The sequence below is a fragment of the Typopeltis vanoorti genome, chromosome 10 (genome assembly GCF_054136105.1).
Source record: "Typopeltis vanoorti isolate ZY-2024b chromosome 10, IOZ_Tvanoo_1.0, whole genome shotgun sequence".
Classification (NCBI taxonomy): Eukaryota; Metazoa; Arthropoda; class Arachnida; order Uropygi; family Thelyphonidae; genus Typopeltis; species Typopeltis vanoorti.
In genome coordinates this window covers 62,883,905-62,905,671 of record NC_143558.1, presented here as the reverse complement: position 1 = coordinate 62,905,671, position 21,767 = coordinate 62,883,905, and the positions used below count along the sequence as shown (strand labels likewise).

At 36.0% G+C, this 21,767-nt stretch overlaps 1 protein-coding gene across 1 annotated transcript in view; it reads right to left on the bottom strand.

Annotated features, from left to right (window-relative positions):
- The window catches only part of LOC150102463 (distal membrane-arm assembly complex protein 2), a 102,800-nt gene that overhangs the window by 65,257 nt on the left and 15,776 nt on the right, over nucleotides 1-21,767 (bottom strand). Inside the window, exon 2 of the mRNA XM_090399593.1 lies at nucleotides 21,167-21,417. Within this exon, the coding sequence (XP_090255719.1) occupies nucleotides 21,167-21,417 (251 nt within the window). The remainder of the gene's footprint in view (nucleotides 1-21,166; nucleotides 21,418-21,767) is intronic.

The window sequence follows — 21,767 nt, the reverse complement described above, 5'->3', positions numbered from 1 at the left end:
GGGAGATGCTGAAAGAGTTAAGAACAATGAACAATAAAAAAGAACTTTTTTAAAGTGGGTCCAACCATCAGCAACAAATCCTGTCCTTTTCTATCTGATTTTAGTTGGTGATAATAGCACAACTGGTGTTTCTTGATAAAGTGGAGATGCATATTTCAGCTATACTTACTGTTTGTTCATAGTGGTGTCACTTATAATAGAAATTTTCTTAATTAGTTTGTAAGCCACATGTAATTTTTCATCACTCCTGTTTTCTGTTTAAGAAACTGGTATGTTACACCTTCATATTTTTAACAAGTGGTATAGTATTTCTATGAAAGTGTCCTTGACAACAGACACTTTATGATGGAGTAATCAGTTTGAAGAAAATGAAAAACACTTATCGATAAGTCTCAATTACTCCTAGTTAATATGGCATACCATGCTGGAACACTGTACATATAGCCCTATATGGATTGCTCAATGGCACATTATGAAGGAGAGTTTTCAGACAGTTCAGAAATAAAGTGTGAATATATGAATGCAAGTTTGTCAGTCCTCTTCCATCATTAAACAACATGGGTGGGGGGGGGAGTTTAGGTGATGGTTTCTTTTTCATCTTTTACTGATAAATTTTAGAAACTTGTGTAAATAAAGGGTGGCCATAAAATAACTTTTCCTCTTTGGAGGCATCTGTAGCTAAAACCAATAAACGGAATGAGACCAAATTTCATATTGAGACTTTTGAAGGCATGGGAAGCTGATTTCCAAAAAAAAGATTAAGTACCAAAAGTTGCCGATAGGGGAAATTTTGGCACTGGCAGAGCTGAAAACAAGCAGATAATTAGATTAAAGGCATATAAAATGGAATAACATTTCGACAGTGTAAGCGACAGCCACGTCACTCATTCCAGCTGGATATGTGGCGTGTTACAATGATAATAAGAATAATAATTAAACTAAAACAACAACTTGCGAGAGACAGAAATTAATGTTGTGATTGAACTCACAGGAAATAATGTTTTATTCATCAGAATCAGAGTCCCCTGGACCACATACACGATTTTTAATGAGCTGACCTTTCTTGTGTACAACAAATTGCATCCGGTGAGCGACATGCTCTACAGCTGAGCGTAAGGAGTTGGATTAGATGTTCATAACAGCCCATTTTTTGTTCTCTGTTCTAGTGGTGCACTCAGGATTTAATCTTGGAGGGGGGGCCGAGCACTCAAGATTTAATCTTCGGGGGGGGGGGTAGACGATTTGAGAATACACACTACGCATTGCATACAAGCTATGACTGAGCATCTACAGTGATCGCCAATACACGCCAATACCCGTGATCTCCTCTGGCTCAGCTCGGACAAACGAAGTTGTACCCGAGCACTACTTCATTCACCTTGCGTTCACAGCGACCAGGATTTCCGAGCGCTATAGAGTATTCCTACCTTATGTGACCGCTAATTCATAAGTAGCATAGAAATAGAAGACACGACACAACATAAATTTAAAAAAAAAAACGAATTTTAATTAGGAAAAGATTATTTGAAATTTTTCTAGTGTTTATTCCTTTTTCTTTTGGGAGAAGCCAGGGCCCCCCCTGGCCCCCTCCCTGGGTGCATCAATGCTCTGTTCTCTTTCAAGATATGCAAGTTGGGAATGCTACCAACATACACAATGGATTTCAAATACCCCCACAGCCAAAAGTCACATGGAGTGATGTCCAGGGATCGAGGCGGCATTTCCATCGAAAATAATGGACTGATAACACTCTCATTACTGAAATGCTGGCATAAAAGGCGCTGTACTGAATGTTCAATGCGTGGCTGTGCTCCATCCTGCATAAAAATTATGAAGTCCAAACACTGTCTTTGTTGCAATGCAGGAATGACAAAAATTTCCAGCATTCGTCGATAAATCTCTCCAGTAATGGAACAGGTTACAGGACCTGTAGGGGTAATACGCTCAAAAAAGTATGGTCCTATTATGAAATCAGCTGTGAAGCCACACCACACAGTTACTTTTGGAGAATGCAGTGGTACTTGCTGGATCGCTTGGGGATGTTCAGATGCCCAAATTCTGCAGTTGTGAGTGTTGACCAACCCATTCAGATAAAAATGAGCCTCATCACCCCACAATATTCTCCAAGGCCAGTCACTGTCGCCCTCCATTCGGGCAAGAAACGTTAGCACAAAGGTCATGCATTCATCATAATCTGTGGTAGTTAGTGCTTGCATATGACTGAACTTATATGACTGTACCATAAGCCATATCAAGTTTGTGAGCTATGGCACAAGCGCTTGGACCAGTACTGGTCCCTGTGTCGTTGAACACTGCAGTAGCAATGTCTGTCACTGTCTCTTCTTGCACTGCTTTCCATCCTCTGTCAGGTCTAACTCCTAGTGATCCAGTTTCTTCAAACTTCTTAATCATAGCTCTCAGTGCTACAGCTGACATAAGACCTGCATGCAGGTTATGAAGCCTTTTAAATTCCCGAAGGGTCGCTACGGCATTGCATTGTTTAAGGTAAAACAACTTAACAAGCAAAGCATGATGAGGCAAAGTAGGACGCATATTGAGCACAATTCGTGTCATTCGAATAACTGCATGAACGTTCCCAATCCCTTTTTAAGTGGAATTGGTGGCACTGCTGTCACGTACGCACTGTAAAATTTGCATAATCCTTTTTACCTGCGTTTACTGCAAATATTTGACTGCTTTCGGCTCTACCAGCACCTAAATTTCCCCTATCGGCAACTTTTGGTACTAAATCTTTTTTTTTTTTGCAGAATTCATCTCCCTATGCCTTTGAAAGTCTCAATATAAAATGTGGTCTCATTCCGTGTATTAGTTTTAGCTACAGATACCTCCAAAGAGGGAAAGTTAATTTATGGCCACCCTGTATTAAGTAATTGATTGAAAGGATTCAATCAAATGATTAAACCAATTCAAATCCAACTACTTTTAGGTGGTGGTCTTTCATTGTTGTGCACTAGACAATGAAAGACCATCATCCTGCTTCTGGAGGTCTGAAGTGGTTTGAAAAATACCATGCTTAGTCTCTAGCATAGGATTTCTGGAATATCTAAGCTAACTCACAGTACTTAGGTATACCAGGTTTGCAAATTTTCATGGGTGGAATCAATTAAATAAAACTATATCCACATATCTTGAGATGAACAGTTAGTTTCAGAGCTATTGTGGTAGGTCTCATTTTAAATTTTGCCAACTAAGTGATTAATGGGTGACAAGCAAAAGCTCAATGAAAAAAAAAAAAAAAAAAAAAGCCCATACTCGACATAAGATTCAAAATAGAATATTTAAGAAATACAATCAAGAAATTGCCAACAAATAAGGTGACTGAACATTCCGGCTTGGCTGGGGCTGTCCCACAATTTACGCCTGTCATCCCAGCATTCCATCTGGTTTGGAATTTGTCCATTCCCCCCTCTTCCTCCCAACCTTTTAGCAGTACAAAATAACTAACATTTCATTTTCAAGATGGCACGTAGAGTGCTTGCTGATAAAATGAAATGTGCTTGGACATGAGTGGCTATGAACAGCTAACTGCTTTAGGTCAGGGTGGTTGGAGAAGTATTCAATGTTGTTGCCCTGCCAGCCACTTGTACTTTCTCAAATAAAAATATTAGTCTATAGTGAAGAGCTAATTGAAAGTGTCAAAAGTTTCAAATTTATTAACCATAAAATGCAATTTTGCAAAAGAATGCAGGCAATTTTATTTAAAAAAAATATGACCATAGTGAAAAAATACATTTTTCAGAAAAATACTATTGACATGGTCTTAGAGACAGATATGTCCAATAAACTGATTATGACACATGAATATTTACCAAGAATTCTGCTTATGTTACAGTCTGACCACATATGCAAGAGCTATCATTGGCAGACTGTCAAGAAGTGTCAATTCATATTGAAGAGAAGAAAGAAATAAGGTGATGTACGAATTGGTCACCAACATGCAAAATTACGTGCTTTATATGTAAAATTTTCCAACTGTTATACAAGCAAAATAGTTACCATTTTAAAAACTACAATGATCATAAAAGAGAAGTTAATTTTCCAACGTGTAATAATAACCACTCATCCCACAATAAGGATTGATTACCCTATTATCAGAATGGATTCTCCTTCTTTTGACATGTGCAGTGTCGAAGGGTCTCATATCTGTGGGCGTACTATATTTCTTATGTAAACAGACATATATTGTTTTTATTTTCTTCAGAAAGAATTTTATATTTGAAAATAGTTTTTAAACAGAACTATTTTATAGGTCCACCAATATAATAAAACCAGCTTATCGATCAATAAATAAATATTTCAAAATATTATATGATTTGAATTACTTTTATCCCCCTCCCACACACAATGTCCTAGTATGGATGATAAATTATATGGTCACAATACTTATAAACCAATGTGAAAAGTTTCCACTTTTCTGCTAATTACATACTTCTACTATTAATGAACAGTACACGGACTCTCTAGGATGACAAATAATTCTTTAGGCCCTTAATAAAGTGGTTTGAAAAGCTCCATGTTTTGCATCTAGGGCAGGGAAACCAGATTATCTAACTTTATCTCACAGCATGTAAATAGGTTTACAACCTTTAGTGGGTGGGGTTCACATGAACAAAAAAGCAAAAGAATTACAAAGTACTCTTAGCGCCTAGTAAGCCAGATGTGGTGTGTGTGTGTGGGAGGGGGGAAACAGGGAGAGTAACAGAGACATGTCTCCATAAACATATGAACTACATCTTATGACATAAAGCATATCAGGACTACCACATCATGCTACCTATTTAATATTAACCATAAAATCAGACAGAAGAAGACTAGAATCATCGAATGCAACTAATTTTTTACTTCGAAAAAACTGTTCCACGAGTTATGAACATCATTCTAATGCTTCAAATTTCGAATAAGTAAATACGAGCCAATGTCCAAGCACTGAAGATTTTAACTAAACTCAAAAGCATCATCTTCATAATTCTGTATTTTTAGAGAATGTTAATTCCAGAATCCTCAATTTTGATCTTTTCTAGCTCATGGTTCCCTTGACTCATCTTAACATTTACTTGCTGTTTAACCCTCTGTCCAAATTCTGAAAACTTGATTTTTTTACATCCAAGAATCCAAGCATTGAGATCATCTTCTTTGGTAACTTTAACGCCCAAAACTCTGAATGGCTTCCTTTTCTAATTCCACTGATTGACTGGAAAATATCATGTATTTATCCTTGATTTTTCATAATCATTTTGCTTTCCACTTTACAAGTATACTGCAGAGGTCAGTCCTCCTCTAGGTTATTCAAACCATAACCTTGTGCAGGTTTTCTCTCCTATAAAACAACATTTCTCAGTCATTTTCAATCTCATGCTGTTTGGCACTTCAATACACCAAGTGAGATGACCTCCAAGACTTATGGGTTTTTTTACATAGTTTACTGCTTCTGCTCTCTTGATCAGAACACTTAGGCATGGATCAGATTACACAAATAATTCTTACTGTAATAAATGCCTTCATCCTCAACTCTATTCAAAATTTCCATTCTCTATGCAAGAGCCTTAATTTTCAACAAGTGGTGCCATGACAGCACAAGGATAAACATCATACTGCAAGTGGCTTGAAACATAAGCTTCAACTTCATTATAAGCCTACATAAAAGCTCACAACAGCTAAAATAAAAAGCACCAACAAATCTAAAAGCACAAGATGCAGAAAACTCGCCTCGTTAATAAAAATGGCAGTTGTACCTTTTGATCCTTTGTGAAAGAAATTGGACACAACTTTGGTCAATCCCCACTTTGCTTCTATGGGAGATTTGCTGCTTTGCTTCTACCATGCACACCAAGATTGCATCCATAACATTACCTAAAGACAAAACTCATCTCCTAGCATTATTCTTCTATTATCACTCATGCCTAACAACCAAAGCAAGTCACTTACTCTACAAAAAAAGTGCATTATAAGCCTTCTGCAAGAAAACAGAAGAATCTTTCAGAAACCAAGATACTAAAAAAGACTTATTTCTAAGAAGATAAATCTTGCTTCATTCCAACTTACTTTTAATAATATTCCAGCCTCCAGTCATGATGCAGTTTCTCTTCTTGGGTTAACTTTTCCATCTAACCTTTCCTGGTACAAGCATATAACATCCATGGTCTCTTCAGCCTCCAAAAAACTTGGACTTGGTGCCCTCTTTTGTATAAGGGAGGGGGAAAAAAAACTCAGCTGCGCACTCAACGCCATATAAATCCTAAATCTGCTCAACATATATATGATTCTCTCTCACACATATACACACAAACTCCTTCCAAATCACTTTTACATAGGCATTTTCACAAGAGCTGTTCCACTGAACTAGCCAGCACTATGTCTACACTTTCCTATAAATATATGAGAACACAAGGAGTTCTGTACAACATCCACATACAATTCAACTTCAAACTTATCGAACCAACTTCTCATTCTCCTCTTTCATTTTCTGCTTCTGTTCTTTGACAGTCTTCTCCATACAGTTTTCCCAAAACACCACAACCTCCAACTCTTCAAGAAGGGGATTAACAGGCCTTTTTTCCCTGATCACCTGCTCACGCATGGTACGTTTTGTGATCTCTCATGTGTGCAGATGACATAAAATAATCTTTTTGAGCTTCATACTCATCTGGCATCTATGGAAGCATCCTATATTCAGTTCATCCAATTTATATTTTATATTTAAAAGTAAGCCATCACACCATTATATCTTACTTCAGATCTCCTCAACCAGGGATATGAATTTTTGATCAACACATGTGGTGAGAAACTAGAGGAAACTCAGCACCTAATTACAAGGGTCAATTCCCTTGTTTATGAAAGGAATAAACAAAAGGCAACTTATGTTGAGAAGCTGTTTATTGAAAAACATTTACCCAAGTAAAAGGGCACTGTCAATTTGAAAGAAAAAAAATCAGTTTGAATATGAATAAGTTGGAATGCAGATACATGCAAACATAACAGAAAAATTAAACAATGTGAAGGTGAGGGAAAAATCGTGAGTTAACATAGGGTAGCAAGTCATATTGTGAAAAAGTACTAACAAAGTAAAAATTAATTAATAGAGTAAGAATTTACTATATTAATCAGAAGCACAATATTCCACAGAGAGGATAACCATAAACTAAGACATATATTGTAATTAAACAATGCAGCATAGATTCGCAGTTCTCTTTTTATAAGGTAGGGATCACAGGTCACATATAGCCATTCCTCATGTTAAAGGTACTTCCAAATGCATTTTTAAGATACTTATGTCTACTGGTCCTCAAGTGGCTTCTACCTTTTGTTTCAATAATGAAATACTACAAGTTGGCATAATTAATTAAAGCCTTAATTAAAGGCTTGTTTCTGGATTTTGCAAAGGATAGACTTCCTCCATTAGCCTTTCCTAGTGTTTCAGCAACTATCATTCTCAAAATTTATGTTAAATACCATAAGTCAGAACAATCTGGTCTGAGAGAACATGCTATCACTTCTAAACACAAGGTTCTTTGAAATAAAGATTAGAATTTTACATAAAAATCATCTCATATGGAGTGATTACACCAAGACAGCTGTGAAGGACTGTCACATCACCCTAATCTCAATAGAACTGATGGTTTATAGTTATCTCTTTTGAGGGAGGTTGTGCCTCTCAAACTCTACCTGTCACATTTTTTTTTTTAATACCTAAGACTTCAGTATAATATGATTATTATGCTCTATGTTAACTCACAATTTCATCTTCACTGTTTTGCATTGATTAACTCATTTGTTATGTTTGCTCATGCCTGTATTTATATTCAATACAAAAGAAGAATATCCATGACACTCAGGCAAAACATGCTAGTTATTTTTTGTTTATTCTTTTCATGATTGGCCAAGTGGATAGCGTATCTGCTCTCTTCCCAACATTATCAGATCTTATATTTCTATCTTCTAAGGCACTTTTTACCATATCAATCCACCTATATCTTGGGCTTCCTCTGTGTCTTTTTCCTATCAACCTGGAAGAGAACACTTGTTTTGCTAATCTTTTCTCACCCATTCTATTTAAGTGACCATACCACCTGAGATTAGCTCTGCTAATGCATTACTGGATGCTTACAATGTAAAGTTCTTTCCTAATATCCTCGTTTTTAATATGATATTGCCATTGATGCCCCCTAATCTTACTCAAGACTCTCATATCTCAGTCTCTAGTTTTTGGTCAAGTGTTTTACTTTGACCCAGCTCTCAGATCCATAAGTTAAAATTGGTGTGAACACTCTCTTGCATACAGCTAATTTCTCTCTTATTCCATATAAATTTAGTCAGTTCACTTCCTACCATACCAGCTTCATTGATTCTGCTGTCTATTTCCATATTTAATTTACCATCTTTTTGGTGGCCTGGTTGGCCGAGTGGTTAATGTATCCACTCTTCAGCCAAAAGGCTGCAGGTTTGAATCCTGCCGTGGGCATGGATGTTTGCGATTGTCTGAGAAAATACTAGTGGTGGTGGTCAGTAGTAGATGGTGTTGGTGTAGATGATGAAAGTAGTTGTAGTTGGTGGATTGAGACGGAGAGTTGCAGAGTAGGTGCCCACCCTCGATGAGTATTTGGACTCCCTGGAGGTGTCATGTAACAATAATAATAATATTCACTAAAAATCGTGCCTAAGTAGCTGAAATGTTTTACTTGTTCTATAGATTCTCCATTCACAATGCAGTGTGATATTTTCAATGCTTCTGCCTATTTTCAGTCTTTGTCTTGTTATTGCTCACCTTCATACCATATCTATTACAATAGTTATTCAATTTAGTCAGGAAATCTTGCAGACTTGTAGCAGATTTATTTAGAAGTATAACATCATCTGTATAAAGCAAAGAGCTGACATTAACATCTCTAATTTTGATATCAGGTTTAATACAACTTTCCTTCATAATGTGACCCATATAGATAACAGAGGGGATAATGTACATCCTTTTCTCACAACAGATTTAACATTAAATCATCTTCCTGTACTTCCTTCAATTCTAACTGCTGACTTACAACTCAAATAAAGACTAGGTATTGCTTGATATAATGCCCCATTGACACCATATAACTATAGTGTTTTGAATAGCTTCTCTGTTGGCTCCTTGTAATACGCCTTTTCCAAATCGACAAAACTTAAATACAGATCTTTGTTATATTCCCATGCTTTCTCAACTATTTGTCGTAAAGTGAAAATCTGATCCTGACAGCCTCTATTTGGCCTGAATCCAGCTTGTTCTTCACCAAGCTTTTCTTCCACAATCCTTCTCAACTTTTCTCAAGTATACTTGTGTAAATCTTACCAGGAACACTCTAGAGAAATACCTTTGTAATTCTCACATTCAGTTTTATTTTCCCTTTTTTATATATGGGTACTATGAATGCTCTATGGGTACAGAATCAGCATTAGACATCACAACAGTAGATTATGAAACTGCAAATCTTACTCAGGGGAAAATACTAAACAATGCATTCAGTGATCATAGGCCTATCATCACAATCATTAAATTGTAGTTAGACCAAAAACCATAGAAAAAGAGATCTTGGAACTTCAGAAAATCAAATTGGCCCAAATACACACAACTATTAGAAACATATTGCACAGCCACATCCACTAGTAAAGAACTTGATCAGCAACTACTAGAATTACCAACAACATACAAGGAGTTGCAAAAAATTCAATTCCCAGAGGACACAGGAAAAACAACTGGGTTCCATTTCGGAAAGATCATTACATCAATGCTATGATCACCGAAAGAGATATTATCAACAAACAGTTAAAATAATACAGAAGAAAACAGAAAGAAGTTAATAGAATTAACCCAAAAAATTGAAAATGATTCAAACTGCAAACAAGAAAAGTGGAAAGAATTCTGCAACAAACTAGATTCAAGAAAAGACTCACGACACTGGAATATCATCAGATTATTAAACAACACAACACTCCCGGATACTGATCACTCTTCAAACACAATCTCCTCGAATAATACAGCAGCAACAAACAAACAGATGGCAAATATTCTAGCCAAACATTACTCAAAAATAAGCAAACTGCAATACAACAACAAAGATAAAAGGTACAGGAAAATTGCAAAACATCTGCTAACACAATCCAGAACCTATCCTTCTTAAGACATCTTTACTCAGGACCTCACAATGGTAGAATTAGAAACAGCAAATAGTCTTGTTATCAAATCACAGGGTATAGCTCTTAGCATTGGACATATGATTAAAAACATGGGAGTAAAAGGCAAAACCTGACTTCTGAAGATATTTAACACTTCCTGGAATATAAGCAAACTGCCAAAAATCTGGAAAACATTATACCTTACTAAAACCTAACAAAAAACCCTAGTGACTATAAAAGCTACAGAAAAAGCTACAGACCAATAGCTTTAACTAGAACTCTCTGCAAACTAAACGAAAGAATAATACATACTAGACTTATGAATTGGCTCTTAGAAAATAACAAGATCAACTTCTACCAAACAGCATACAGGTCCAAACACAGTACAGAAGATCAATTATTTTATCTTTGCCAATTAATCATAGATGGCTTTCAAGAAGAACTACCAAAGAAGACAACAGCAATTTTCTTAGATCTTAGCTGCCTTCGATCATGTGTGGAGACAAAAGTTATTAAAAATTGCATACGATACTGGAATAAGGGGGAACATGTTAATTTGGATTTAACATTTCATGAAAGGAAGAAAAATTGAAGTAAAAGTTAATGAGACTTCTTCCAACATACATTGAACTTGGGCTGGAGTCCCACAAGGTTCTGTTCTAAGCCAGCTCCTATTTCTCATCTATATGAACAATACTCATCCTCACATAATAAATAACACAAAAATAGCATGCTATGCAGATGATATAACGATCTGGTACACAAGCAGTAAGCATCAACAATCTGAAAAAGTCCTAAATAAATCAATAAAAGGCTTAGAAAGATGGACAAAGGAACTAAATTACAGATAAACCCAGAAAAAAAAAAAAAAAAAAAACTCAGTATCTTCTCCACTGATAGAAAAAATAGACACAATTACAACCCCCAAATCAAAATTAATAATACCAAAATAGGAAAAACAGTCTCCCAAATACTTAGGCCTAACTCTAGATACTAAGATTTACAACACATATTACAAATATATCTAATAAAGCTCTTAAAAAGTTTAACATCATCAAAAAGCTTTGTGGAACAAAGTGGGTTGCAAAACAGAAGACACTGAAAACTACATATACAGCACTCATACAACCCACTATGGAATATGCCTCAAAAATCTGGGATCCAGCTTCCACCACTTCAAAAGAAAAGCTTGACAGAGTACAAGAGCAGCAAAAATTATTATAGGTGCAGTCTCGTCCACAAATAATTTAAAAGCTCAACAAGAGTATGGACTTCACATACTAGATGACAAAAGAAAACTCTCCACAGTTTACTAACAGAATCAGGACTTAACAACAGGATCACATCTCACTCAGGACTTTAGATTCCTGGACCGATAAATCTAGACTAAAGAGATAATCTACTTTACAATATGATCATGAAATTAGAAAACAGATAGACTTAAAGCACCTCTCCACTGAAATAAGCAAAGAGCCATTCCACTAAACTACCAAAAAACACAATGATTAACTTAAACCTCCTAGAAACATGTTCAAAAAAGGATTGACAGCATGTCAATAAAAGAAAAGGACTTGACACTATACACCACTTAAATAATCTAAACCATGTCATTGCTTACACCGGTGGATCATTTGATGAAGCACTCAACCAAGAAGGAGCAGGGGTTTTTCTAACTCTACCTGGAGGTGAGGAAATGCAAACCAAAACCTCTTATTGCCTTCATTTGTGAATTAATAGTCATAAGCAGCTCTCAAGTTCTATCTCTCTACTCAAGTAATAAATATTACAGAAGGAATAACCATCTACAGCAACTCAAAATTTGCACTTGAAGCATTAAAAAATGGAAAAACAAAACTCACACAGGAAACTCATGAACAATAACAACTTTAAATTTGAAAAATAAGAACTGTACACTGCAATGGATACCAGCTCATGTAAATATTGCAATGAGAGAGCAGGCAGAACTAGCTAAAGAAGCAAGATACTTACCTCAAAAATCACATCCACTATCACTAAGTGATGCAAACTTAGTCGCCAAAATAAGATTGGTAAAACAAACCAACAAGAAGAAGAACAAAATCTGCAAAATAAATGAAAATAGAAAAATAACCACAATCATCACCAGGCTAAGGACAGAATACTTTCAACTACGTCTACTGCCTATTCAGGCCTTTCATAGCTTTTTTCTAATTCAAGTAGAAAAGCTCCACTCCATCAAAGTTCAAGAGATTGACAAGGCAGTTCTACAGGCCCACGTTCATATCTAGACACTCTTCAGTGGACTCGACAACAACAACATGAGAGAGCTCTACTTCAATCATCTGGAATTCGTCCCTCTGTCCAGGCCTTCTGAACTATGCAGTGCAGCCACTGCAAGACTTTTATACCTCCATACTTGAGCATTTCTGGTCTAATATCATCTATGCCTGCTGCCTATCCACATTCAGACCTTTCATGGCTTTATCTACTTCACGTATGGATATGTATTCCTGACTGCATACCTGTTGAGTGTTTTTTACCACTATGCTGTCATCACTGCTTGTTTCATTTAGCAATTTTTTGAAGTAATTACTCCATACTTCAAGGATATCTTTTTCTCTCCTGTTTTCATGTCACCTTTATCATCACTAATTCCTTTTACACTGCTCTTTCCTCCATTTCTGAGATTCTTCGACAACCTCCAAAATATCTTGCCACCTTCTTGATATTTATTTTCTACGTTCTTGCCAAAGTCCTCTCATGACTTTTGTTTATCTAGTTTTACACAGTGTTTAGCTTTCTTATATTTGTCTCTGCATTCTTTAAGAGCACAAGCTGACTTATTCATCAGGAACTTTTGATATGCTTTCTTCTTTTCCTTCACTGCTTCTTTAACTTCCTCATGGAGTTCTGATTTTTCTATCCTTGCAGACAACCTCACCACATGCCTCTCTCTCTCTCTGATGTTTTCTTCTAATATATTGACTCCTTATAAGCCCACCATTCTCAAATGAGTACAGGTCCATTTTGTATGCGTTCTCAACCCGTAATCAAACAGAAGTGCTGATATATAAAAAAATGTATTTAGTACTTACCTTTGTAACACAAAGTCAGACAATGCAAAAATATTCGAAAAAAACTACAAGAAATAAAGCACTTGAATTATCATACAGGAATTGACAAGTCAGTTTTAGAATATGTACTGAAAAAGTATGACTACAGCATCACCTAACTTTTAATTTGCGAAAATGTGGCAGAATAGAGCTTGTTAAAACTGTAACCTTCCCCGATGTTTAACTGTCATGCAAGACATGTCACCACTAGGCCATTTTAGGTGCTGTACTCAAAAGTATGCTGGGATAAAATGGATTAATTGGATGTTGCTATAAATCTGGTAATCTAGAAGGTAGTGACAATGAAATATATAAGCAAATAAGACAATGGTTGATCATTATGAGATTATGAGTGATTTTATTATGGCAACATAGATCAAGAAAAAGAGACAGCATCCAGAAGTAAAGAGAATGAATTTCTTGAGATTTCGAGGCCCAATTACCTTAGGCAGTACGTAACAGAGGGCATGCAAGAATCAAGAGTTTTGAATTTGATTATCCATCAGACGATGTTATTATAAATGAGCTGCTGAATTTTCCTCTGGTGGTGGCTAGCTATATGAGCACTCCTGTAAGGAAAGTGTATATGTAGAACTACAAGGCTGGTGATTATGAAAATCACAAAATAGAGCTTGCAGTTTTATCGTGGAATGAGTAGTTGGCCGGAAAGGAAATCACTGCTGTTTGGGTGCTATTTGAGAATTATCTATATGTATGAAGCAATACCTATATGTATTCCAACATCATAGGGTTGAATAAAGTAAGTGTGAAATGGATGAAGGAAGAAGAAAGGATGGAATCATACTTTCATACTTACTTACTATCATATTCCTGGGAAGGGAGGAAGAAAGACTGATTGTGAGTGAGCAGGAGGTAAGTGGGGATATCGAGTAAACTAGATGTGGAACTCAATTATATACATTATTGCATGTTTATGCCAGGGAGTTGACACCTGCCTTGATGTACTTGTTTAACATCCATTGTATACCTGGCCAAGTATTAAAGGGGTGGAAAGAGTGCAAGATTATTACCCTTCATAAGGGATGTGAAAAACCCTCAACCTTCGAATTATAGGTTAATCTGTGCATATGTGTGTGGAGTTGTGGTTAGTGTTAAGAGAAGTTAGTGAAGAACAAGAACTTTGTCTGTTGATGTTCCCAAAAGTCATGGGAAGATCAACAACAGTAGCATTCACTTTGAAGGACAGCATGGGATTCCTGAAGGAATATTATGTTTTATGAATATTAAAGTAATCTGCTTAGCTATTAAAATAAAACGACAAGAGTACTGGAAAAGGAAGATACATACAGTGGTATACTTAAATTTTGCAGAGGCCTTTGACAGATTGCTACCAGAAAAGTTGGTGATTGAATTGAAACAGATGGGTCTTAGAAATACTGAAATGCAAAAAGAAAAGTTGGTTCTTGTCAACATCATCATCATCATCGAATTCCTGACATGTACTCTCAAGGGGAAGGGGGGGTGTACAGGATATGATAGTACTACATGAAAAATTTACATCATTACTAACTTCCTATCTACAATTTTCCTCCAAATCACAAATCAGTCTGTTACTTGTCAAGACTCCAACATTATCAGATCTTATATTTCTATCATCTAAGGCACTTTGTACCATATCAATCCACCTATATCTTCGTCTTCCTCTGGGTCATTTTGCTGCCAACCTGGCAGAGAACACTTGTTTTGCAAATCTTTCTTCGCCCATTCTGTTTAAGTGACCATACCACCTGAGATTAACTCTGCTAACACATTCCTGGATGTTGACAATGTCAAGTTCTTTCCTAATATCCTCATTTTTAATATGATATTGCCATTGATGCCATCTGTTCATGCCTCTTTTCTCAGGAGACTCTCATATCTGCGGTCCCTACTTCTGACCCAGCTCTCAGATCCATAAGTTAAAATTGGTTTGAACACTGTCTTGTATACAGCTAATTTAGTGTTCTGACTAATTTCTCTCTTATTCCATATGAATTTATTCAATTGACTGCCTACATACCAGCTGTGTTCATTCTGTTGTCTATTTCCATATTTAATTTACCATCTTCAGTAAAAATTGTGCTAAGTAGCTGAAATGTTTTACTTGTTCCACTGGTTCCCTGTTCAAGACACAGTTGACATTTTTAACAATTCTACCTATTTTCATTGTCTTTGTCTATTTATTGCTGACCTTCATGCCATATCTATTACAACAGTTATTCAATTTAGTCAGGGAATCTTGCAAACTTGTAGCCGATTTATTTAGAAGTATAACATCATCCATATAAAGCAAAGAGCTGACATTAACATCTTCAATTCTGATATCATGTTTACCATCACTTTCCTTCATAATGTGATCCATATAGATAATGAATAACAGAGGGGATAATGTACATCCTTGTCTCACACCAGATTTAACATTAAACCATCTTCCTATACTTCCTTCAATTCTAATTGCTGACTTACAACTCAAATAAAGACTAAGTATTGCTTGATATAATGCCCCATTGACACCATATAACTCTAGCATATTGAATAGCTTCTCTCTTGGAACCTTGTCATATGCCTCTTCCAGATTTACAAAATTTAAATATAGATCTCTGTTATATTCCTATGCTTTCTCAACTATTTGTCGTAAAGTGAAGATCTGCTCCTGACAGCCTCTATTTAGCCTGAATCGAGCTTGTTCTTCACCAAGGTTTTCTTCCACAATTCTTCTCAACCGTTTCTCGAGTATACTTGCATAGATCTTGCCAGGAACACTCAGTAGGGAAATACCTCTGTAATTCTCACATTCAGTTTTATTTCTCTTTTTATATATGGGTATTATTAGAGCTCTACTCCAATCATTGGGAATTCGTCCCTCTGTCCAAGCTTTCTGAACTAAGCAGTGCAGCCATTGTAAGACTTTTATACCACCATACTTCAGCATTTCTGGTCGAATATCATCTACTCCTGCTGCGTTTCCACATTTCAAGCCTTTGATGGCTTTTTCTACTTCAAGTATGGATATGTATTCCTGACTGTATGCCTGGTCAGTGTTTTTTACCACTGTGCTGTCATCACTGCTTGTTTCATTTAGCAGTTTTTCAAAGTAATTACTCCATACTTCAAGGATATCTTTTTCTCCTGTTTTCATGTCACCTTTATCATCTCTGCCTCCTTTTACAGCACTCTTTCCTTAATTTCTAAACTTCTTCAACACCTCCAGAATATCTTACCACCTTCTTGATATTTATTTTCTATGTTCTTGCCAAAGTCCTCCCATGACTTTTGTTTAGCTAGTTTTACACAGTGTTTAGCTTTCTTACATTTGTCTCTGTATTCTCTAAGAGCAAAAACTGACTTATTTGCCAGGAACTTTTGATATGCTTTCTTCTTTTCCTTCACTGCCTCTTTAACTTCCTGTGTTCACCATGGAGTTCTGACTTTTCTATCCTAGCAGACAACCTCACCACATGCCTCTCTGGCTGAATCAATCAGAGTTTTCTTCAAGGTCTGGCACTGAATCTCCAAGGTTTGGTTCCTGTTCTCAAACTCTTTCATTTTTTCTTCAATAATCTTTGTGTATTTTAGTCTACAGTTCACATCTGAGAGCTGCTCAACTTTTATTCACTTTAAAACTTTCTTACATGTTATTCTTTTCAATATGAAATTCAATTTTATTCCGCTTAATACTAAATAGTGATCACTTCCAATTTCAAATCCTCTGTAGACTCTGATGTCTTGCATCAGGGAGAAAACATTACTATCAACAATAACATAGTCAATGAGACGTTTGTAATTCCTTGCCTATTCTCTCCATGTGAATTTGTATACATTTTTATGTTGGAACATGGTGTTAGTAATAACGAGTCCATATCCTGAGCAGAAATCCAACAGGTATTTGTCATTATTATTAGCTTTGCTCTTTTCTCCAAATTTTCCCAAAATATTTTTGTATGTCTGACAATCATTTCCTACTCTGCTATTTAGATTCCCAACAAGGACCAACTTTTCCTTTTTCATTGTGTCAGTTGCTTTTTCTAAAGCATCAAAAAATTCCTGCTTAGTAGAACCTTCTGTGGGACCATAGCCACAAATAAGTCTCATTGTCCAATTCCCCATTCTGATATTTGCCGACATCACTCTACTTGAGACTGCCTGCCATTCAAGAAGATTAGCCTCGTATTTTGTGTTGAATACTATGGCTACTCCTTCTTTTCCTTGATTGTCATTGCCTGAATATAACACTTTGTATTTATTGCTCAGAAAGATCTCCAGTTTTTTGTTTCAGTCATCCCTATTATGTCGACCTGGTACTTATCTAATTCTTCAGCTAGCTCCATTTCTTTGCCATTCAGGCTTCTTATGTTGATAGTACCGATCTTTAACTATGGGGATGTTGAGTTGGGGTGTATTTTAGGATTTGTTCCAGTAGCTGATGTTTCGCTGTTCGCCCTGGTTCTCTGGTGAAAACAACGGAGGCCTTGTTTAACCGAGCGACGCCCCAGCCGGCATGAAATTTTGTCATGTTGTACCATCATTTTCTATATTTGTTTAAGCCAATAAGAATACAATTTGGTTGGCTAAATCCCAAATTGCCAGTCCATCCTCATTCATTCAGTATCCAGGTAGATACCCAACAGGGTGCACCACGAGAAGGTGAGGATTGGACATTAAGTCAGAAGCCCTGGTTGGTTCTCCACATTCCTTTATAGGCTATGTGGAGGTCTCCTCTCATTTATACAGCTTTGACCTTAAGCACCCCATTGATTCTTGTTGGGGGTTTAAATAGTAGAGTAGGAAGTGATTGCCAGACATGCAAAAATATTTTGGAAAAATAGCAAAGCTAATAATAATAATGGTAAAAACCTGTTGGATTTCTGCTCAGGACATGGACTGGCTATTACTAACACAATGTTCTAACATAAAAATGTGCATAAATTCACATGGAGAGAGGAGGCAAGGAATAAGAAAAGTCTCATTGACACAGATTTTCCCTTTACGATATATAATTCAGAAATCATGGGAATATAACAAGGATCTATATTTAAATTCTGTAAACCTGCAAAAGGCATATGACTAGGTGTCAAGAGAAAAGTTATTGAAAATGCTACAGCTATATGGTGTCAATGGTGCATTATATCAAGCAATATTTAGTCTTTATTTGTGCTATTGTTGATAGTGATGTTTTCTTTAGCGATGTTTAGTGTACAGAGGATTTAAAATTGGAAGTGATCACTATTTAGTCTTGAGTATAAGAGAATTTCACACAGAAAAGAATAACATGTAAGAAAGTTTTAAAGCAAATAAAAGTTGAGCAGCTCTCAGATGTGAACTGTAGACTAAAATACACAAACATTATTCAAGAAAAATGAGATTTGAGAACAGGAACACCTTGGAGATTCAGCAGCAAATCCTGAAGAAAATATTGATTGATTCAGTCAGAGAGACATTTGGTGAGGTTGTCTGCAAAGATAGAAAAATCAGAATTCCATGGTGGACACAGGAAGTTAAAGAGGCAGTGAAGGAAAAGAAGAAAGAATATCAAAAGTTCCTGATGAATAAGTCAGCTTGTGCTCTTAAAGAATGCAGAGACAAATATAAGAAAGCTAAACACTGTGTAAAAGTAGCTAAACAAAAGTCATTGGAAGACTTTGGCAAGATCATAGAAAATAAATATCAAGAAAGTGGCAAAATGACCCAGAGGAAGAAGACCGATATATAGGTCGATTGATACAGTAAAAAGTGCCTTAGAAGATAGACTGTACTCCGGGAAATAGATGAAGCTAAAGGTTTAGGGGTGGTCTCAGACAGCAAGTTAAAGTTTAGAAGACATACTGATTATGTGGCTATTGAAGAACACATTAACAAGTAGAGACAACGAAGTTATTCCTCTTTAAGGCTTTGATATGTCCACATCTGAATTACTGTGATCAGGTCTGGTCTCTTGAGTTTCTTGAGGATGAGGAAGTGGTGGAGAAGATTCAGAGGCCAGTGACCAAGATGATGAGTGGTCTGTGGAATGTTTCCCATGAGGACAGATTGAGGGGATGTGGATTGCAGAAGTTAGTTGATAGAAGGAAAAGAGGGGATATGATAGAAACATTTAAGTTACTGAAAGAGGTTTATAAAATTGATGCAGGTGAAATGTTCCAGCACTTAGTTAGAAGGGCCAGAACAAGAGGTTATTCAATTCTGGAAATTGAATAAAGGTGTATTTAGTAGGGTATAAGTACAATGGGTTGCCAGAGTCAGCTGTGAGTGCTTTGTCTGTTAATAGGTTCAAGGAGAGCTATGACAGATTATGTGGATAGTTTGGGTCACCCATGATGAGTCTTTGGACTCCTTGGAGGTGCCCATATAAAAATAATGATAAAAAAATGAGGGCTTTACAAGAGGACATGAATAGACTGAGTGAATGGGTGAGTGAGTAGGGTCCCAGTTGAATGTTGCAAAGTGTAAGGGTTTTAAAATTTGGGAAACAAAACAGAGATGCAGAGTATATTATTATTATAATTTATATATATTATAATTATAATATATGATGATAATAATAATAATATAATTTGTGGAGAAAATAAGAGACTTGGGGGTAATGGTTCCATTGTATACGGCCTTGATCAGGCTATATATGGACTGACTACTGTGTATATATTTGGTCATTTGGTTTTCAAAAGGATGAAGAAATACTGGAAAGGGATCAGAGACAATTGACTAAGGTGCTTTCCAAAATGAGAAAGGTGCAAAAAAATGCAGTTTGTAGTCTGGCAGATAGGAGGAGGAGGAGAGGAGAATATGACAGAGACATGCAAGTTGGTAAGGGATAATTACCGGATTAATACAGACGATGATTTTTATAGACTGGGTGATGGAGGGAGAGGGGAGAACAACAGGTCATTCCTGGATGCTGTATAATGAGTGTGTGTGCATGGAAGTAAGAAGCAGATTTTCTGCATAGAGAGCAGTGATGGATTGGAATACATGGCCTAAGATTGTGGTGAGTGCAGAGACAATGAATGCACTTAAGGCATGGTTTGATGAGCTGTGTATGGGAGAATTTACAGAACGTGAAGGAAGCAAAGGATATGGAGGATTTGGTGGATCAGTAACTGCAATTTCTGATTTGAGATTCATTGCAAAAGTTGTAAAGTTTATCCAGAAAATTGCTGCTATAATGCAAAGGACTCTGAAGTAGAACTAAGGAGGTATAGTGCCATTGTATAAGACATTAATCAAGTCACATTTGGCTTGATTAATATCTTATACAAAATGGCTTGAAAACATTTTCAGCATTGGAGCACTAACTACCCACTCTGGCAATGCATTCCATTTATTCACTGCTCAACATACAAAAAAAACCTGTTTTTCACTTCCTTACTTATAGTGATCTTTATACAGTTTCCAGGAAAGATCTCTCCTTCTCCCACTACTATGCATGATAATTCCCCTATATCTGTCAGAGAGACTAGTTTCATTACATTATGTCTTAATCATAACTCATAATGTAATGAAACTATTCTCTCTCTGAAAATATTTCCTGGAAACTGTATAAAAAAAAAACTGAAAAAGAGGTTTTTTTGTATGTTGAGCAGTGAATAAATGGAATGCATTGCCAGAATGGGCAGTGAGTGCTCCAATGCTGAAAATGTTTTCAAGACAAGGTATTACAGGTAATATAATCTGTAAGTTTGGTGAAATGTCTTTTGATTCCAAGGAGGTTTGGAAATAATGCTATAACACAAAAAGATGAAGAATACAGGGGTAAAATAGGAGAAAAGTTCCCTCTCCTAAAAGAATAAGCAATTTTCATACTTTGAAAATTCAAATGAAAGAGAGAGCAAAATTCATATTTTGTAATGTGCATGTACCCTCACACATGTGCATGCACAATACATTTGTAAATGATTTCTTAAACTCTAATTCCCTACCTTTGATCAGTGACAATACTTTTCTCCATCTTCTTCTGAATCCACCTGCCTATAACTGTTGGATGTAAATCAATTTTTTGATGTAATGCTGCCAGAAAATCAACAGATATCCAACTGGTTAATTTGAAAAATGGAAGTCTTCTTAATCCTTCTTTTGTTTTAGGGTGGAAATCTTTTTGTGCTGTACTACTGTAAAATTTGTACAAGCTAGGATACATCACTTTATAAATGCTGCATCTACTTGAAAGGCTCTAATAATCAAACATACTAATATCAGACAAATAAAATAAACACTTAATTAAATTAAATAATGCATGATGAAATTTTTCAGGAAACAGATATAATAATCAATATTTTTAATGTGAATTATATACACACACAGAAAAGTTTGTAAACCCATAATGCATGATATGAGTACCACTGTGGATAGGCTAACAGTTAGATAATGCCAAAGCCTTTCTCTAGAGATCAAATACTTGACAAGAATTTTAGAAGCCACTTCAGGCCTTCAATAATTACAATACAATATCACTGAATCTAGGCAAGATTGAGAATAGATTAAAATTATTATTTAACACCAGACTTCTATGGAGTCAAAAGA